Source organism: Doryrhamphus excisus, linkage group LG6 (genome assembly GCF_037039965.1).
Source record: "Doryrhamphus excisus strain RoL-2023G ecotype Guam linkage group LG6, RoL_Dexc_Guam_v1.1, whole genome shotgun sequence".
In the NCBI taxonomy this organism is placed as follows: Eukaryota; Metazoa; Chordata; class Actinopteri; order Syngnathiformes; family Syngnathidae; genus Doryrhamphus; species Doryrhamphus excisus.
Window position 1 is genome coordinate 16,138,781 of NC_136362.1, and position 17,801 is coordinate 16,156,581.

The following is a 17,801-nucleotide window of genomic DNA, read 5'->3' on the forward strand; positions in this document are numbered from 1 at the left end:
GCGGAGGTATGCTGGAACCTATCCCAGCTGACTTCAGGCGAGAGGTGGAGTACACCCTGAACTGGTTGCTAAATTATATCATAGTTTAATTTGCATATCATTTGCATATGATGCTGTAGGAAACCATAACCTTGTAGGAGAGACACTTAATTCAGTTTAAAGTACAAATAAACTTGATTTTTGGTTTGCTAATTTAAAATTGTCCATCATTTCATCAAAAATAATATAACTAATATTTCATCTCAGCCAGCTCCTCTCAAAAAAATTGTTTGTGAGTAGAACAGTAGAAGTAGTAGTACTTTTCGCTTATTGAGGATCTTTGCCTAAAAATGAGAGCTATTGTCAAAAGTGACTATTTCTGCCTTCAGAAGAAGCACAAATTGTGCTATATTCCCGATACCAGACGTCACTACATTTCTCATTGAACCAGAATAAAGCACTAACTCCAATTTCTACATCCGTTGTTGATATGCTTTGTGACGGAACAGCCTGTAGCCTGCTCACCACAGCGACGGCAGCTGAAATCAATGTGGAGCAAAAAGACTCCAAGCTGAAACATTGATTTGGCAGTTATGCTGCCAGTCAAGTGAAGGTAGAGATACTGCTACAGTATATGCGACCTGGCACGTACTTCCACAGGACGTCAGTGGAGGTGTTGTTGGTGCAAACATCTACTTCCATGCTTGTTTTGTTTGTTTGGCTGCAGCGATGACAGTAGCGCTGGTGAAGGAAGGGAGAATCAGACGAGTCAAAATAGCGGTGAATGATTCATACCACTACAATTTATCGCATTATCTGATTTCACTTGGGAATTAATTATTTAACGTCAGGTCCCATCCATCATTTGGACACTTAAACTCTATCTGTCAGCTACACTTTTCTGTCACAGCACACTGTACTCCTGGTACCCGGTTCATTATATACGGAGAAGTCGGCATGCTAGAGTGTCATTTCTACATGCTTTATGTACGTATAAGTGGGGAGGCATGAATAAAAACGGGAACATGAATAAAAACTCACATACACTGACCAACCTCGGCTCTGTATGAAATATAAAATACATATTGCTGTACTGCAGGGGTGTCAAACTCGTTTTCAATGAGGGCCATATCGCAGTTATGGATCCCCTCACAGGGCCCCACAATATATTCATTCATTCATTTTCTACCGCTTATCCTCACGAGGGTCGCGGGGGTGCTGGAGCCTATCCCAGCTGTTTTCGGGCAAGAGGCGAGGCACACCCTGGACTGGTCGCCAGCCAATCACAGGGTACATATAGACAAACAACCATTCACACTCACATTCATTCATTCATTCATTCATTTTGCTCCCGCTTTTCCTCACGAGGGTCGCGTGGGTGCGAGGGTGCTGGAGCCTATCCCAGCTGTTTTCGCGCGAGAGGCGAGGTACACCCTGGACTGGACTGGTCGCCAGCCAATCACAGGACACATATAGACAAACAACCATTCACACTCACATTCATTCATTCATTCATTTTCTACCGCTTTTCCTCACGAGGGTTGCGGGGTGCTGGAGCCTATCCCAGCTATTTTCGGGCAAGAGGCGGGATGCACCGTGGACTGGTCGCCAGCCAATCACAGGGCACATATAGACAAACAACCATTCACACTCACATTCATTCATTCATTTTCTACCGCTTTTCCTCACGAGGGTCGCGTGGGTGCTGGAGCCTATCCCAGCTGTCTTCGGACAAGAGGCGAGGTACACCCTGGACTGGTCGCCAGCCAATCACAGGGCACATATAGACAAACAACCATTCACACTCACATTCATTCATTCATTCATTCATTTTCTACCGCTTTTCCTCACGAGGGTTGCGGGGTGCTGGAGCCTATCCCAGCTATTTTCGGGCAAGAGGCGGGATGCACCGTGGACTGGTCGCCAGCCAATCACAGGGCACATATAGACAAACAACCATTCACACTCACATTCATTCATTCATTTTCTACCGCTTTTCCTCACGAGGGTCGCGTGGGTGCTGGAGCCTATCCCAGCTGTCTTCGGACAAGAGGCGAGGTACACCCTGGACTGGTCGCCAGCCAATCACAGGGCACATATAGACAAACAACCATTCACACTCACATTCATTCATTCATTCATTCATTTTCTACCGCTTTTCCTCACAAGGGTCGCGGGGGTGCTGGAGCCTATCCCAGCTGTTTTCGGGCGAGAGGCGATGTACACCTTGGACTGGTCGCCAGGAAATCACAGGGCACATATAGACAAACAACCATTCACACTCACATTCATACTTATGGATAATTTGGAAGTACCACACACGGGAGTACCCGGAGTACCACACACAAGGAGAACATGCAAACTCGTGTGTATAAGCTACCCTGGGAATAAGCTACCCACTCGTCCACCGTGTAGCCCATTATTAATATTTAGTAGTTTAGTAATTACATTTTTCTTGCATATTCTCTCTGTTTGTAATCAGTAGGTCATTTTGAAATGTAAAAAGAGTACGGGTAATCATCTTTGCTTGGCTATGAAAGCAGACAGAGAGTGTATTAGCCATTATGAAAATGAACAATAGGCTCAGAGACCATAAAAGCGCAGTGATATCCAGCTGTGTGTATATAAAAAAGGCAACCCTATTGCGAAAATCCATGTTGTATTAAAAAAAAAACAAAGAAAAACACATTTTTTTTTCATATGACCCCAACAAAAAAAAAAACTACAGTAAAGTGGCTTTGTGGTAAACGAAAAGAAGAAAAGGTACAAAACACTAACACTAAATTTCACAGCTTTGCGTGGCCATATTTTTTTTCATTGACAAAAAATGAATAACATGATGTCATCCCCAGTGTGACATGAAACAGCATTTGATATCTCAAAAAAACTGATCCAAACAAAATGCTTTTCTTCATGGGAGCAAAGTTGAGCTGCATCTTTTAATCATGAGGAGAAGAGTAACAAAAGCCTCTGGTTTAAGTGAGATTGGTTCAGCAGGAAGTAACCCAGCTTTTTGCTGTTTTACTCAAAATGCTCTCTTTGTTTTTGGGAAACTTGAAAAATTAGAAACCTGTTCTTTTTTTACTGTCTGTTCAAGCCATTAATCACTGAGCAGTGTGCCCGGTGTATTCTATCATGTTCCTGTTCCTATGGTGTACTACGGAGGTAGTAGAGTCATCAGTCTTGGGCATCGTACTATTTCTGTACTGTGTACAGCAAAATGATAAGTCATGCAAGACAGTGTCCAATTTCACTTTTCATACTTTCTTACACCTTCATACTTTGTACTTTACTTCATTCTTATACTGATGTTTGTGCCACATACAAATGTGCAACTTTCCAAATTGTATCACTGCCAGCATTATTTCATTGGATTCTTATGTATGACTTTATTCTTATTGGATGATAGTATCAGAACAAGTTTTTTTTTTTTACTTTTTTATGTAACTTCTATAACTTATATTGCTAACTGCAGTATTTGTCTTATTTTGCACAGCGTTTAATTGTGTCATGCATCCAGTGGCACCACATCAAAAGAAGCATAATGTCATGAACTGTGACCTGACATGGGCAAGAGATGCTGCCTATATGATATCGGCATCTGTTGGCATCCGTATCGGTGCTGGACAATATGGCTATATCGGTGACTCAGCTGTAGTAAGCTGAGAACAAAGGATGGATTCAGTGATCGGCAGATGTTCCTGCTCTTATCGAGTGGTCACATGTCACTTACATAAGCGCTCAGCCAAGAGGTCAAAGGTTACAAGTGTACATGCTCACTATTAATCTGTGATTGCCCTAAAGTGGACTACTTTGAAGAAACACACAGTGCATGTTGAGCAGAGGAGCATCAGCATACTTGAATCTTGCTCCCGGTTGCCTTCAAAGTGTCACAATCAGCATGAGCGCACTTTGCAGCTCAAAAACAAGAGAGCTAGTGATCAAGTATCGGAGGAAAAAAAGCACAGATGCGTCCTCTCTGCTCCCGCTAATGAAGACATCTGCCTTCTTCACGCTTAGCTTGAATCGTCTAGTTATTGGCTTGTATGTCAAATATTTCAGAGAGTGGTGTGCCTCTTAGCTGCACTTCATGCGCTATGATATCTCTGCATCGCTTAAGTGCACATGCGCCTGTGTCTGTATTAGTGACAGAGAGCAAGGTCAGTGTTGAAGCAGCAAGGATGCTGGAAATCATTTCACTGCCAATGGCAGGGCTGCAAACTGTTGATGGTGAAAAGAAGTGAAGGCAGGCTGAAGGATGTTACACCAATGCCAATCAATGCTTTTTTCACCCCCTGAGAGCTTCCATTTGCAAGTCTCACACTGTATAGCTCATTTTTAGGAGGATTATGTATAGTGACAGATTCAAGGTGCTGCTATTGACTTATGGGACGCATTAAAAACCAATAAAAAAAACACATTATGGCAAATATTCAAGTATGATGCAAGTGTGATGTAAGTTAAAACTACTCCTGAAGCCCTGTACACTAAAGGGTGAGTATTTGTGTAATTATTGACAAATGGATTGGCTCACACTCACTGTAACTTATAGGTATTTTGCACAATCACCACAAAATTTGGGTACACCTTTTGGCGACTGATAAGTCTCTGTTTCTAAAATCTGGCTATGGTTATGGTTTCATTTGTTTTGAACATGTATATTGTTACACCTGAGTACATCGCTTAGTACACATGTCCAACAAGAAGGAAGAAGCAACATTTTTTAGAAATTTGAGCAAGATGGTTTGAAAAATAGGGGCTGCATGGTGGATGAGCAGCTAGGAGACCTGGGTTCGATTCCCCCCACGAGCATCAATAGGAACTAGGAAGTAGGAAGAAGTAGGAAGAAGCAACATTTTTTAGAAATTTGAGCAAGATGGTTTGAAAAATAGGGGCTGCACGGTGGACAAGCAGCTAGGAGACCTGGGTCCGATTCCCCCCACGGGCATCTCTGTGTGGAGTTTGCAAGTTTGAATCTCCCCTTGTGTGGGTTTTCTCCGGGTACTCCGGTTTCCTCCCACATTCCAAAAACATACTCGGTTAATTGGCGACTCCAAATTGTCCATAGGTATGAATGTGAGTGTGAATGGTTGTTTGTCTATATGTGCCCTGTGATTGGCTGGCGACCAATCCAGGGTGTACCCCGCCTCTCGCTCAAGATAGGTGATGGATGGTTTGAAAAATATGGCCACCACCAATCAAAACGACTTTACAGGGGGGACAGACCAAGCAACTATTTGCCCATAAGTCATTAACCATTTGTCTAATATAGCATAATTGCAGTATCTTCATAACAAATATTATCGAACCACAAGTTATAGAGTACTGATCTGAGACCCGACTCGATGATACTCAGCCAGTGTAAGACGCACATGTGTAATTTGGTAACGCAACTCGACTCCCACAAAACGCTCCACCATCAGCCCTGAAACATCAGTTGCTGCATTGATGTATAACATAAGTACACGCAGTTACAAGGTGCTTGTTATCTACTTTTATTCCCTAACAGCTGGCAGCTGACAATGAAACATATCAGTAGTAGCATTAAAACCTACGCAGTGTAGCAACATAGGTACCGAGATTCATTCCAGAAGGTTTATTTGACAATCACAACAGGTAAATGTTGAAGTTATCTCACAGCAGCAACAAACACACGCCCACAACCAGAGCTTGTACGCGTCTTAACAATGATGACGCTGTTTAGAAAACATACCCAGAACTATATTGCAGTGAAAGTATATGTGTGTGTGTGTGTGTGTCTACACATCATTACACAGAGTCCCAAAGTTCCCTCTTGACCTCTTTCACAGTAACATTTACACATCATTTAACACACCTCCATCATTTATTTCCAAAATGTTACCTCAATGTCACCTTTTTATCCAAAATCTGATTAGCTCCATGAAATCTCATGTTCCATTTGTCCAGGAAAACACGACCCCAGCTCAGGCTGAGGTTACAATAAGTTCATCAAATATTTACACACAAGTTCAGAAGTTGTTCTTTGACATTTTGCCTTACAAGTATCAAATATTTACTGATGTGCTAAGAAACATCTGCCGTTGATGTTATTAAAAGAGAGTGATGACAGTGCACGCAGGACAGTCCTACCTGGTCTGGCTGCTGTGCCCCTTTCCCCGGCCCATTGCCGTCTTTTGCAGAAGTCATGAGGGTAAGTAAAAAAAAAGGAAAGGATGGATGGATGAGCGTGCGGCGTCCGCTGCTGACAGGTGCAGAATAATGACGGCTAGTGAGAGAGAAAGAGAGAGAGAGGAGAGCAAGAGGCAGGAGGAAGAGAAGAGCGAGAGAGAGCGAGCAGCTGTGTTCAAGGATATCTGGTGATTTGCTAAAATAATGACGACCGTGGGTGCAGACAGCGGCTGACGCACTGCTATGTGGGAGGTTCACTTTACTTCTGCAGCTCAGTGAGTGGGCTCCTCTCGTCTGAGCCAACACACACCTGATGTCTTTCATGTGTTTCAATGAACACAACCTGAAGCACTAATGGATGAGGGAGCAAATGTTACAGGAGGCTACATAAATACAGACTAAATAGGCCGCACAGGAGTGTCGATTTGCTCCACAGTTTTTACAGGTGGGAAAAAAAGAGCATTTAGTGAAGGATAATTAGTGGTCACCTGTACAACCCTTCACCTGTAAGCATAAGAAGAACAGCGGAACCACAGAAACTATCCTAGTCCAAGCTGAAAATGCTGTCATTAAAACACCCTAATTAAAGGGGAGCTGTTATGCTGATTTTTCTGCCCTTTGTATTGAGTTGTGGACTCCTATTGAGCAGCTCACTTCCAAATGCACAAACCTCATTATCTGAAACTTTGGTTTTGTTTAACACGAGAATATAACATTCTAACTACATTTATAGGTCAGAAAAGTGGAAAAAAGCAGAATAGGTCCTTTATCAGTACAAAATAATGTAACAATTTACAATATAAAAATAAGTTATGTTTATCAAAACGCAAAAACAATAAACAACTCTGCAACAACAACAAAAAACAACTCTGACAAATAATGAAGGCGGCACGGCGGACGAGTGGTTACGAGTGGAGTTTGCATGTTCTCCCCATGCATGCGTGGGTTTTCTCCGGGTACTCCGGTTTCCTCCCACATTCCAAAAAACATGCTGGGTTAATTAGCGACTCCAAATTGTCCATAGATATGAATGTGAGTGTGAATGGTTGTTTGTCTATATGTGCCCTGCGATTGGCTGGCGACCAGTCCAGGGTGTACCCCGCCTCTCGCCCGAAGACAGCTGGGATAAGCTACAGCACTCCCCGCAACCCTCGTGAGGAAAAAGCGGTAGAAAATGAACAAATGAACGAACAAATAATGAAGGCGTAATGCATGGGTTTTCTGAGTCCGGCTCAGGATTGAAAATTAGGGTGAAAAAAAACATGAAAAAAGCTATCACATTATCACTACTTTATTTTGTCATCAACAACCAAAAGCTAAGATACCGTATTTTGTCTTTAAATATATTAAGTTGATTAGCATATTTTACCTATACTGGATTATTTCTTGTATGTTTAATCAAATTTTCTGTCCTTCAGTTCATTCATTTATTATCACCTCCTATACCAACAAAATTAGAAAGAGGGGTTCGGCAGTAGCCCAGAAGTACTGCGAAGTGTTTGGGAGTGTGACCAATTGTGAGTGTGGGTGGAATACATTAAAACAGACCGTTTTAGAAATCTGGAGGTGCAGATTCTGGAAGATCTAGAAAGCTTTCTGTGTGTGTTATTGTGTGTAGCTGCACTATAGTAGTCCACATCTCAATACAAAGGGCCAAAAGTGAGCATAATAGGGCCTCTTTAAGGGGATAGTTTGGATTTTTTGACATGAAGTCATATGGCATCCCCATTAGCAGTGTAGTCAACAGTTGCCCCCATTGGGGGCCATGGGCAATTTAAATATGAAAATAAACAATATGCGTTTACATTTTTAATGCGTTTGTAATGTAATGCGTGTAATGCGTTTACAATACATTTGGATCACAAAAATGCTAAGTAAAGCTGACCCCACAAAACACTTGCCGTTAGGTTTTTCTCCTTCGCCTGCACACTGTCGCCTGTCCATTCATGTGTAGGTCATGAAGATGCTTGCGGTAATGCGGTAATGCCACTCTTCTGTGACGGAGTGCTGTGGCCATCTTGTTTATGTTTGTATTTTCATTTTTATTTGGCTATAGCGTCAAATCACTGAAGGCTGTGCAACATGCCCTTCGAAGTGAGGTGTCCGAACATTTTGGTCAAATCCTTATGTGTTCGACTTTAGAGGTTTCACTGTACACAACCCTGGACTCAACAATAAAAGACTCGACTTGGACTTTACATCAATGACTTGGCACTTGACTCATACTTTAGTCTGATTACTTAAAAATACTTGTGATTTTCAGTGAGTGTGTTGAGTAAAATGTGTCCCAATTCAAAGTATTCAACTGGCGTGATCGTAATTATGTCATTTCCAGCAAGACAACAAATTTCCCATTTTGACTCTACCTCCTGAAGAACCTCTTGCTTCAGAATGCAGATTGTCAACGTTTTACATTCAAAGAAGGTGGATGTAATTATTGCAGAAACAGAAACACAAACCATCATCACCATTAAGTGAAATTCCAAACCGCACTGCTGAAACAGGGAAAGAAACTAAAAGGCACCAAACGTGACCAAAAGCAACACTGACATCTCTAATAGATTCTACACAGTTGAAGTGTCGACTACAAAAATGCCAGAGTGCTTGTTGTCAAAGACATGAAGGACCTTGAAAAATACTAAAGATCATATCACTAAGGCAGCATATAAAAGAGACACAACTCACAAACAAAGAATGATGCAGAGGGAAGGATTACAGAAATCATCCACAAAGGGACTGCAAAACGCCTGTAAGAGGAAACAAACATTACATAAAGAAGATCCTAAACTTCTTGAAATGATAGACAGGAACCCCAAGTCTAGGCCGCACAATGGAGAAGTCATTAACGTGTTATGTATTCATTTATTTACAGTGATTATAAACCTTGATTCCTATCGTACCATATTGTTATACCGCCTTGTTATTTTCCTATGTATTTTAATATTGGCAAATCAGTGATCAGCTGTATGGCAATTGACGTGAACCAAAGAGGGGGTAGGATTAAATAACATTTGCTTCTCCCAACCCAATCAGGTGCAATCAGGTTTAAGAACAAACAGAAAATGTGTGGATGACGTTTCTGTGCAGTGACTAAATCCTGCATGCCGTATCAGCACACTTTTGTGTGACTAAGTCTTGTCACACTCTGTCTTATTTCATTTAAAAACTAAAGCCATAAAACTAAAACTATCACAATTCCAGTCTTAATACTTAATGGGAAAACATCTCATTTCAGCTAACGACATGTTGTAGTTCTTTTTTTTCACACAGCAAGTTAATTGAGATTGAATCAACAGCACCCCTGCTGGTTGCAGCCAAGTAGTGCACTCCCACATCAATTCCACACTATAGATTAATAAGGTACACAAAATAATAATAATAATAATAATAATAATAATAATACATTTTATTTGTATAGCGCTTTTCAAAATACTTAAAGACACTTTACAGAAGAATGGAGTTGAATAAAAGCAAGTAAACAGAGTAGAAGACACACCAAAATACAACATTCATTCGTTAATACACAGTTAAAACAAGAGAAAAAGCGGGGCGGGGCACAGCAGTCAGATATAAAAAGTTTGATATTAAAAACAGATTTAGAAGAAGAGAAGAGGTGGGTTTTTAGTTGTTTTATAGTTGTAATTATAGTACAGTAAATGGTGCTCTGACACTGTTAGCACATTTCACAGTCATCAGGACCAAGTGGGGGTTCTGTATCTTGCCTAAGAACACATTAGCAGGACGGACGGTTCAAACCCACAACCTTCAGGTTGGAAGAAGACCACTTTACCAACTGAGCCAATCTAACCCTAACCTACCCACTACTCATTAGTTTCGAATGTGGAGGATACTTTGATACATTTTGTATGTCAGTGTGTGTCAACATATGCCATCTGAACAAAATATCAACATCTTAGCTTTGTGTTATAGGTGACGAAGCCAATTAGTGTGATATCTAATAATATACTGTATCTCGTTAATAATGAATGTGTGTTATTTTTAAAATATCCCATGGTCCAATAAAAAAAAACAAGTTACGGGTCAAAGTTATGGCCCCTGGGTTACACTGTTCTGAAGCATAACTGAAAAAAACCCCTACAGTGCCAATCCCACCTCTTACTCTCAATACCATCTATTTATTGTGATCTATTAATTTGTCACGTCTGTTTAGGTCTACAGGCTCCATGTGATGGTGATATAAATGAGCTGTCAGCATGGATCAAATCACCACAGGCTCCCAGCCCATTACGACGCAAATGGAGATGAGAATCAATGCAACCAAAACAAAACACTTCCAGGTATCAGCACTGTTCTATTCACTAGAGAACTCGCTCTTTCTTGCCAAATTTAAACCTCATTCCCGAATGGCGGTAAAAGGCAGCACAGGGAGTTGGCTAGGGAACATTTGCATATTATCAGTAGAGTAAAAAAAAAATGATAGTGGATGCATTATGTGCTTGTAAAACAAAGAGGGCTACCGCTGCTGCTGCTGCTGCTGCTGCTGCTGCTGCTGCTGCTGCTGCTGGCCTGGCTCTTGAGAGGCTGCAGTGATAGCGTCCTCCCACATAGAGCAGAAATAGTTGCTGCTCCTAACAAAACATTGTTAGCCGTGTGTGAGTGTGTCACATCTCTGTGCACATACACTCTTGTTAGCACAGCTTGTCGGCCTATTTGCACTGCACACACACACACACACAGAGGAATATGAGCCAGAGACAGCGTATTTTTCTCAGAAGTCATGCACAGGCTCTGCACAGCCTCTGGCCTTTTGAACCAATCATCTGCAGAGAAATGAGCTGAACAATACCGTGTTCCATACAAGAGACAGCAGGCAGGATGGAAAAGATTTCCTTGTTACAAGAACGCCTATTAGTGTCATTAGTGATCTCTTTAACACAGAAAGGAAAGTATTCATTCCATCCCTGCTATTTGTGCAGCCCTAAGTGCAGAAGAAATGCTAACTTACTCCATACAGGTCATGAATATTCATTCATTAAAAAGAGGCCTGCTGCTAGATGATAACACTGTATTTGCTCAAATGCAGCAGATGATGATTTCCAGTGAATGTGCTAATTACATGAAAACATCCATCGCTCATGCAAATACTTAGTCGGGTAATCAACTAATTGATCTGTGCAGAAATAAACTGATCATCAAGGGCACTTGGAGGAAAAATCTGAAATAAAGCAGCCATGATGCACTTAAGCAAAGGGAAAGCAATTACACCAAAATAAGAGTGCAGAACAGTAAGTAATGATTCCTATCCATTAAACAGGGTGGACATGTGGTTAGCATGTAGGCCACAAAGTCAGGAGATCAGGGTTCGATTCCCCGCAGTTTTGATTGACACGTCATAAATGTATAACTGAAAGCTGCTTCTCTCCCTCTTGGTAATCAAATAAGGAAAACTAAATATTTGTATTTATATTTAAATCTTTAAGTATGATGTGGTGCAGTGCAAACTACTACCACAATAATAAACATAGTCATCAAGAGTTAGTAGTGTATGTGGAGACACACTGCATGCTAGCTCCTCCTAGTGTTCACCTCAGGGCTGACATCTCTCTATTGCTTCATCCCATGCAGCTGCAGACTTTTGTCAGGAAAGAGTGATGGGCAAAGGAGAGAGAGAGAGAGAGAGAGAGAGAGAGAGAGAGAGAGAGACAAGGGAGGCCAAGAAAGAATAGAACAGTTTGTTTAGAGCTCTCCCACTCAATCACGACCAATCAGGAAAACAACACAAAGAAGCCATAATCTGTCATGTTTGATTATGAATGCACATATTGGTACTTTTATGGGGTTGAACACAAGCAACCACTGAAATCTTTGGACATCTTAGAAAGAGATATTTGTCTAAAGCAATGTCAAATGTTTTTAGCATTGAAAATAAATGCATTGTGGAAAAATATATTGACATATTGGCAATGAAAATGATTCAACTCAATTATTAAATTCTCCTTTTTATCTATCATTTTTCAGTGACAATAGTAAAATATTTTGTCACTGGTTTTCACAATCAATTTTTCATTGATTTCCCAGAGTGCACAGCGAATATCATTACTTACGTCAACAACAACAGAATAGAGAGTGTGTTACGTGTTTGCTGCCACTAATCAATCAGTCATTGTTATGTTTTGTTACTTTATTAACTAGGAACCCTTACTTGCTCCTAGTTTCAACATCATATAGACACATAATATACTTCAGGTTTCCCGCTGGAGTACTAAGCCTTCTGGGTAATGTTGTACACATTCACATTCACCAACATGGACTTTGTGAGGACTGCCACTAACAACTACTTTGAGACAACTGGGGCTCCGGAAGAAGCGCTGCACACAGTTTTACCATGGATGGAAAGGTTTAGTGCGGGGGTCTCAAACTCAATTTACTTGGGGGCCACTGGAGCTCGGGTCTGGGCGAGACTGGGCCGCATCAGGTTTTCCAAAAAAAAAACGCATTTATTAAAAACAAAATAATTTTTTAAACTTTGCTTTGGTTCCAATTTTCTACAATAAAAGCTCTGATAAAACATTCCACTGTTCTCAAATTTCTTACTTTTTATTTTTCTACACAAAATAAGATGAAAAATAAATAAACAAATCAAGAATAAAGAAAATCAATCAATCAGTAATAAATAATAATAAATATAATAATAATAAAACGGCAAATAATAAAAACTTAAGAAACCACATATAGTTGGTGGGTAGACAAATTATTTTTTTCTGATAAAAATTAACAAAGCCCTGTAGACATGACAAAACACGACTATAGGCACATTTATACTCTTTTTTTGCGCAACTGCAGGGTCTTGAGACACATGCTAACTCGCAAACTAGAGAGCGAGCGACCTAAACGGTAGCCTTCAAGTTATTTCCTTTAAACTTAAATAGCCAAAAACTTACCACTTCCACACGGATAGGGAGGATAACTATTAACAGTTATTTAACCTTTAACATGAACATTAATCAAACAATTTTTTCTGGGTACACGATACCATACAGCATGCATATCAAACTTGCGCGGGCCGCACTAACATTAAACTTTCATATGAAGGCAGGGGCCTCAAACTAGTGTCCCCGCAGGCCACGTGTTTGAGACCCCTGGTTTAGTGTATGTGGCGAGGATGACACCGCTCCATAACACTACATCACAACGAATGAAGGATTGTTAGTACTCACAAACCATGTAGTGGTATCAACTTTTTTGCAGTTACCCCAAATCAACTGGAAAAGACGCCCGAGGCCAACTGGACCAGGCGGACCACTTTCCAATATAAATTATGATATTTGGAGCACATAGTGCTCAATATCACATTTATACACACAGTTGAGAAATGTAGTTCTGAGTTCTTTCCATAACATGAAGTGTGGTTAATATACAAGTCACAGGACATTGATGGTGATTTTGGACTTCAAATCGTGCTTCGTCTGCAAAATTCCGACTCTGACCTTAGTCACAGTTCTAAGAAAATATCCGCCATAAGTTCATTCCATTAGAGTTAATTTGCAAAGGCACCATTAAAGCCAAGTTAGAGTGCAGTATTGGCTGGACACGAATCAGACAATGAAGTACAACAGAAGGAAAATAAAGTCAATGAGGAGGCAATAAAGTTGTTCATTATGAGTAGCACTCTGACATCTGGTGCACGTATTAAAAGATAGACAAGCCAAGAGTTAGGATGCATTTACTGCACATCAACCCAGCTGCTCGAGAGGGCCCTAAAACGCACCCCAAATATATTTAAATACCGTATTTTGGCAGCACTATTGAACACGGAATTAATAGCAAGAAGCAAAGTGTACCGGAGTGAGCTGAAAGGATGTGAACATTAATTATATTCTATGATGAGTATAATTAATAATTCAGTACTATTCTATTCTTCTTAAAGCACGAGGGACCAAGGAGACAATGCAAGGGGGAGTGATTAAAAGCAAATGAGAAAGGAAGTGAATGAATGCGTTTCATTCACAAGGGATCGAAAAGGTTTTCATCGTCAAAGCTACTCCATGTCTCCAAGGACACCCACGGCGAACAGAAAGCCTCCAATCTAGCGCGGCTTTAATTGCTCCTGCTAGCTCTCATTATAAGCGTTTAGCACACATATATACACACACATACATACACACACATATATACACACACGCCAGTCAAAGCCCTGCAGTCTGAAGGATTTTTTTTTTTTGATGTGGGATTCCTAGATATCTAAATCTAGTTAAAGTTATGGTACCAAACGATATTTTCCTCATTCAAGCTACAGTAAGAATTATCTTTTTTTGCACCTGTGCTCTCCCTAAGGAGTGGATTTTAATGAGTTGATTTTAATGGCCATGCTGCAAAATACTGCCACTGGACAGTACACATTTTGTGAGGGGAGAGATAAAGAGAAAACAGAACAGTGTAACAATGTCAGCAACACCGAATAGTATAAAAATATAGGAGGGAAAAAAAACAGAACAAAGCAAGAACCAACACCAGCTACAATGGTAGGGAAAAAAGACTATAAACAACAACAACTGCATAAATGTAAGGTATTTCTTACAGGGAACAAACTGAGGGAAAAGAAACAGCATGGAAAAAGACACAAAACATAACAACACTTGGGTTAGGAGGTGACGGACAAGAAAACAACAATTATAAACAGCGACAATAAGTTGCTGTAGTTCTTGTTTTTTAAAGAAGAAAGACAGAGAGGACATGGGGGTATTCTGCGAAACGAGTTTAGTGTAAAAGAAAGGCTTGCTCGTTCAGCCAAAATAGCTGCATCGCCATGGTAACTTAGGCTAAACTCATAACCTGGCCGCAACTGTCATGTTCTGTGTTGTTGCTCTGCTGCCACCTGTCTACCATGTGTTGCAGTGCATCCTCTCCTGCAGAGCCGAAGCTGCCCGCGCACACTTGCAGCCAATTATCTCCTGGCTATCTTAAGCTGGTCGATGGCACCTGTGCCAGATTGTTCCCAGTTCATTGCTAGCAAACTGTGCCTGACTGCCTTGTGTATTGCTTTGTCTGTTAGCTTTCTGGTCTTTTTACATGGCTTCTGTTCATGTTACTCAATTTCTTGGACCCAGCAGAGTTGGAGTACTTCCAGTTGACTCTGTCGCACCAGGGTCAATTATTTGCGACCTTGCGGGAGATTATATAAGCCATTGCCACACTGTCGGCCAGTTTGGGGGTTATGGATCAGATATTTGAGCAGGTTTTTGTTCAGAGGAGCCAACTTCTGCGCTCAGCGTTGTTGCTACCAGCCTGCCATAAGTTTCGTCGACCCCACCTCATCCTGGTCAGAACATCCATGTTTCCACATTGATATGCTCAAGTGTGGACGATAGTTTTTTGGACTCTTGTCAATAAGAATGAGTTAGTTAGTGTAGGGCTTAAATACCACAAGGAGGTTCATTCCCTGGCGGTCATTAATTGGAGTAGATCTTGTCATTCCAATTGTTTATGGTCGGCTGCGCCCGAAACTACTAAAGTAGAAAGATTGAGTTGTCGGAGTACCTGTTGATTACCATGACTTGTGCCAAGTGTTTAGCAAGAATCAGTACAATTGCAGTATTAATTTGCTTGCAGATGCTCCTCTGCATAATTCATTCATTCATTCATTTTCTACCGCTTATCCTCAAGAGGGTCGCGGGGGTGCTGGAGCCTATCCCAGCTGTCTTCGAGCAAGAGGCGGGGTACACCCTGGACTGGTGGCCAGCCAATCACAGGGCACATATAGACAAACAACCATTCACACTCACATTCATACCTATGGACAATTTGGAGTCACCAATTAACCTAGCATGTTTTTGGAATGTGGGAGGACATGCAAACTCCACACAGAGATGGCCGAGGGTGGAATTGAGGTCTGCGCGCTAACCACTCGACCACCGTGTAGCCCGCTCTCAAAGATGAAAAGATTATATTCCGTCCTCGTTAGCTACGGGACTTATCTGTTACTCTTTATGGATTTGTCATTTTCCTCCTTACAGTCAGTTCATATATTCACCAAGTTAGACTTACAGTATGTAACACTTACCACTTGGTGTGGATAAGGTAGGGGGATGAGTGGAAGACCCACTTTAACACTTTAGGCTACTTGGAATATCTCGTCATGCTGTTTGCCTTACCAACACAAGGTCCAGGCGGTGGTCAATTGGCCTTCTCCCACATGAAGAAAGCACTTGTAGAGGTTTCTGGGGTTTGCGGAATTCTACACAGGGTTCATTTGCAATTTTAGTAGCAAAGCGGAACCTCTAACAACACTTAGATCTTCTAAGGTTCCTTTTGCATGGACCCCAGAAGCCCAGGCCGCCTTCTCTAGATTCAAGGTTTTATTTACCACCCTGACCTGTATTTGCAATTTTTTTTAAGGTCGATGCATCGGATACAGGAGTGGGAGCATTTTTGACAAATATTAGGCCATATTCAACCACAAAACAGCATGACTTATTAATCAATATATTTTTGAAGAAAAACTTGCTGCAAAATTCAGACCACAAATTGGTAAGATATTATTGTACTCTATTGCCATCTTGGAAAGCGATCTTGTGTCCAAATCTGAGAACATACTCCTCCACATAAATATAAACATTCTTATCAGCAGGGTGGGGGGAAGGGAGGGTTGACATAGTGGAAGTGGCAGTAATACAGATAGCCACCGCACTATCTGGCTTGTGCACTGTCAGCGCTCCATCAGAGCCTCACAGGAGATGCGGATGCAGTTTTGGAAGCGGTGTGTCAAAGTTGGATGTCAAAGCTAATGCATATTTCATGCTTCAAGGACCAGCTACTAGATCCAGTAAAGCTTCACTACTTCTTCTTACAGTCCAACTCAAAATCTGATATGGACGTCATATGGACGTTCAAATTTCAAACCGAATGTAAAGTTTATTAAAATGTGTCTTTTCACAAAAAGCTGTTTTTCTCCCTATTTTAGTCGGCGACTGATATTTTGCTGAAACTTGCCTACGTGTTACTTGTGATTACTAAAGAACGGAAGTTCTGATGAACGACGGTGGTGAGTGTGAATGCTTGTTTGTCTATATGTGTGCCGTGTGATTGGCTGGCAACCAGTCCAGAGTGTACCCCGCCTTTTGCCCCAAAACAGCTGGGATAGGCTCCAGCACCCCCCACGACCCTCGTGAGGATAAGCAGTAAAAAATGAATGAATGAATGTCTATTATATCGGGTAATTGATTGTAAAGTTGACTATAGGGGTGTTAGTTCATGTCTGAGGGCTCTATATAGGTGGTAAATAGGTTTTCTATGCTCTAACGGCAAAAAATATTCCAATTATAAATAAGGAATACTACTTCACAGAAATGTATTTAGCACAGGCCGCGATAAATGAGGGATGACTACAATTTCCTATGTTTCGGAGCACCCGCATCCATCATGTACATATGTGTGATGCTCACAGCAGTGAAGGATATGTTTTCCATGAAAATAATGAGTGCAGAGAATCAGGAAATGAGCAAATGTTCCACAATCTGAGACCTTGTGTAGCTTCCAGGAAAATGATGGGAGAGAAATTGAGGATTTAAATGTGCACAGAAGCTTGGCTGGAGGATGTTGTGCTTGCAAAAACTAAAAAAAGAATACTAATTAAAAACAAATCAAGCTTTTGCAGCATGAAAAATTCAAGTAAACTGTCAGATTAAATGTTAGTATCAATTTAAACATAAAAC

The 17,801-nt window shown here is 41.1% G+C and overlaps 1 protein-coding gene across 5 annotated transcripts in view; it reads right to left on the reverse strand.

Annotated features, from left to right (window-relative positions):
- LOC131125180 (A-type potassium channel modulatory protein DPP6-like) overlaps positions 1-17,801 on the reverse strand; it is a 73,719-nt gene that overhangs the window by 23,738 nt on the left and 32,180 nt on the right. Inside the window, exon 1 of one of the 5 annotated variants that reach the window (XM_058066458.2) lies at positions 6,091-6,252. The exons of 3 other annotated variants lie outside the window; for them this stretch is intronic. In XM_058066458.2, coding sequence (XP_057922441.2) covers positions 6,091-6,147 — 57 coding nt within the window. In that variant the 5' untranslated portion in view covers positions 6,148-6,252. Of the gene's footprint in view, positions 1-6,090; positions 6,253-17,801 lie in introns of those variants that run through there. One more of the 5 variants, XM_058066459.2, reaches the window with a different exon arrangement.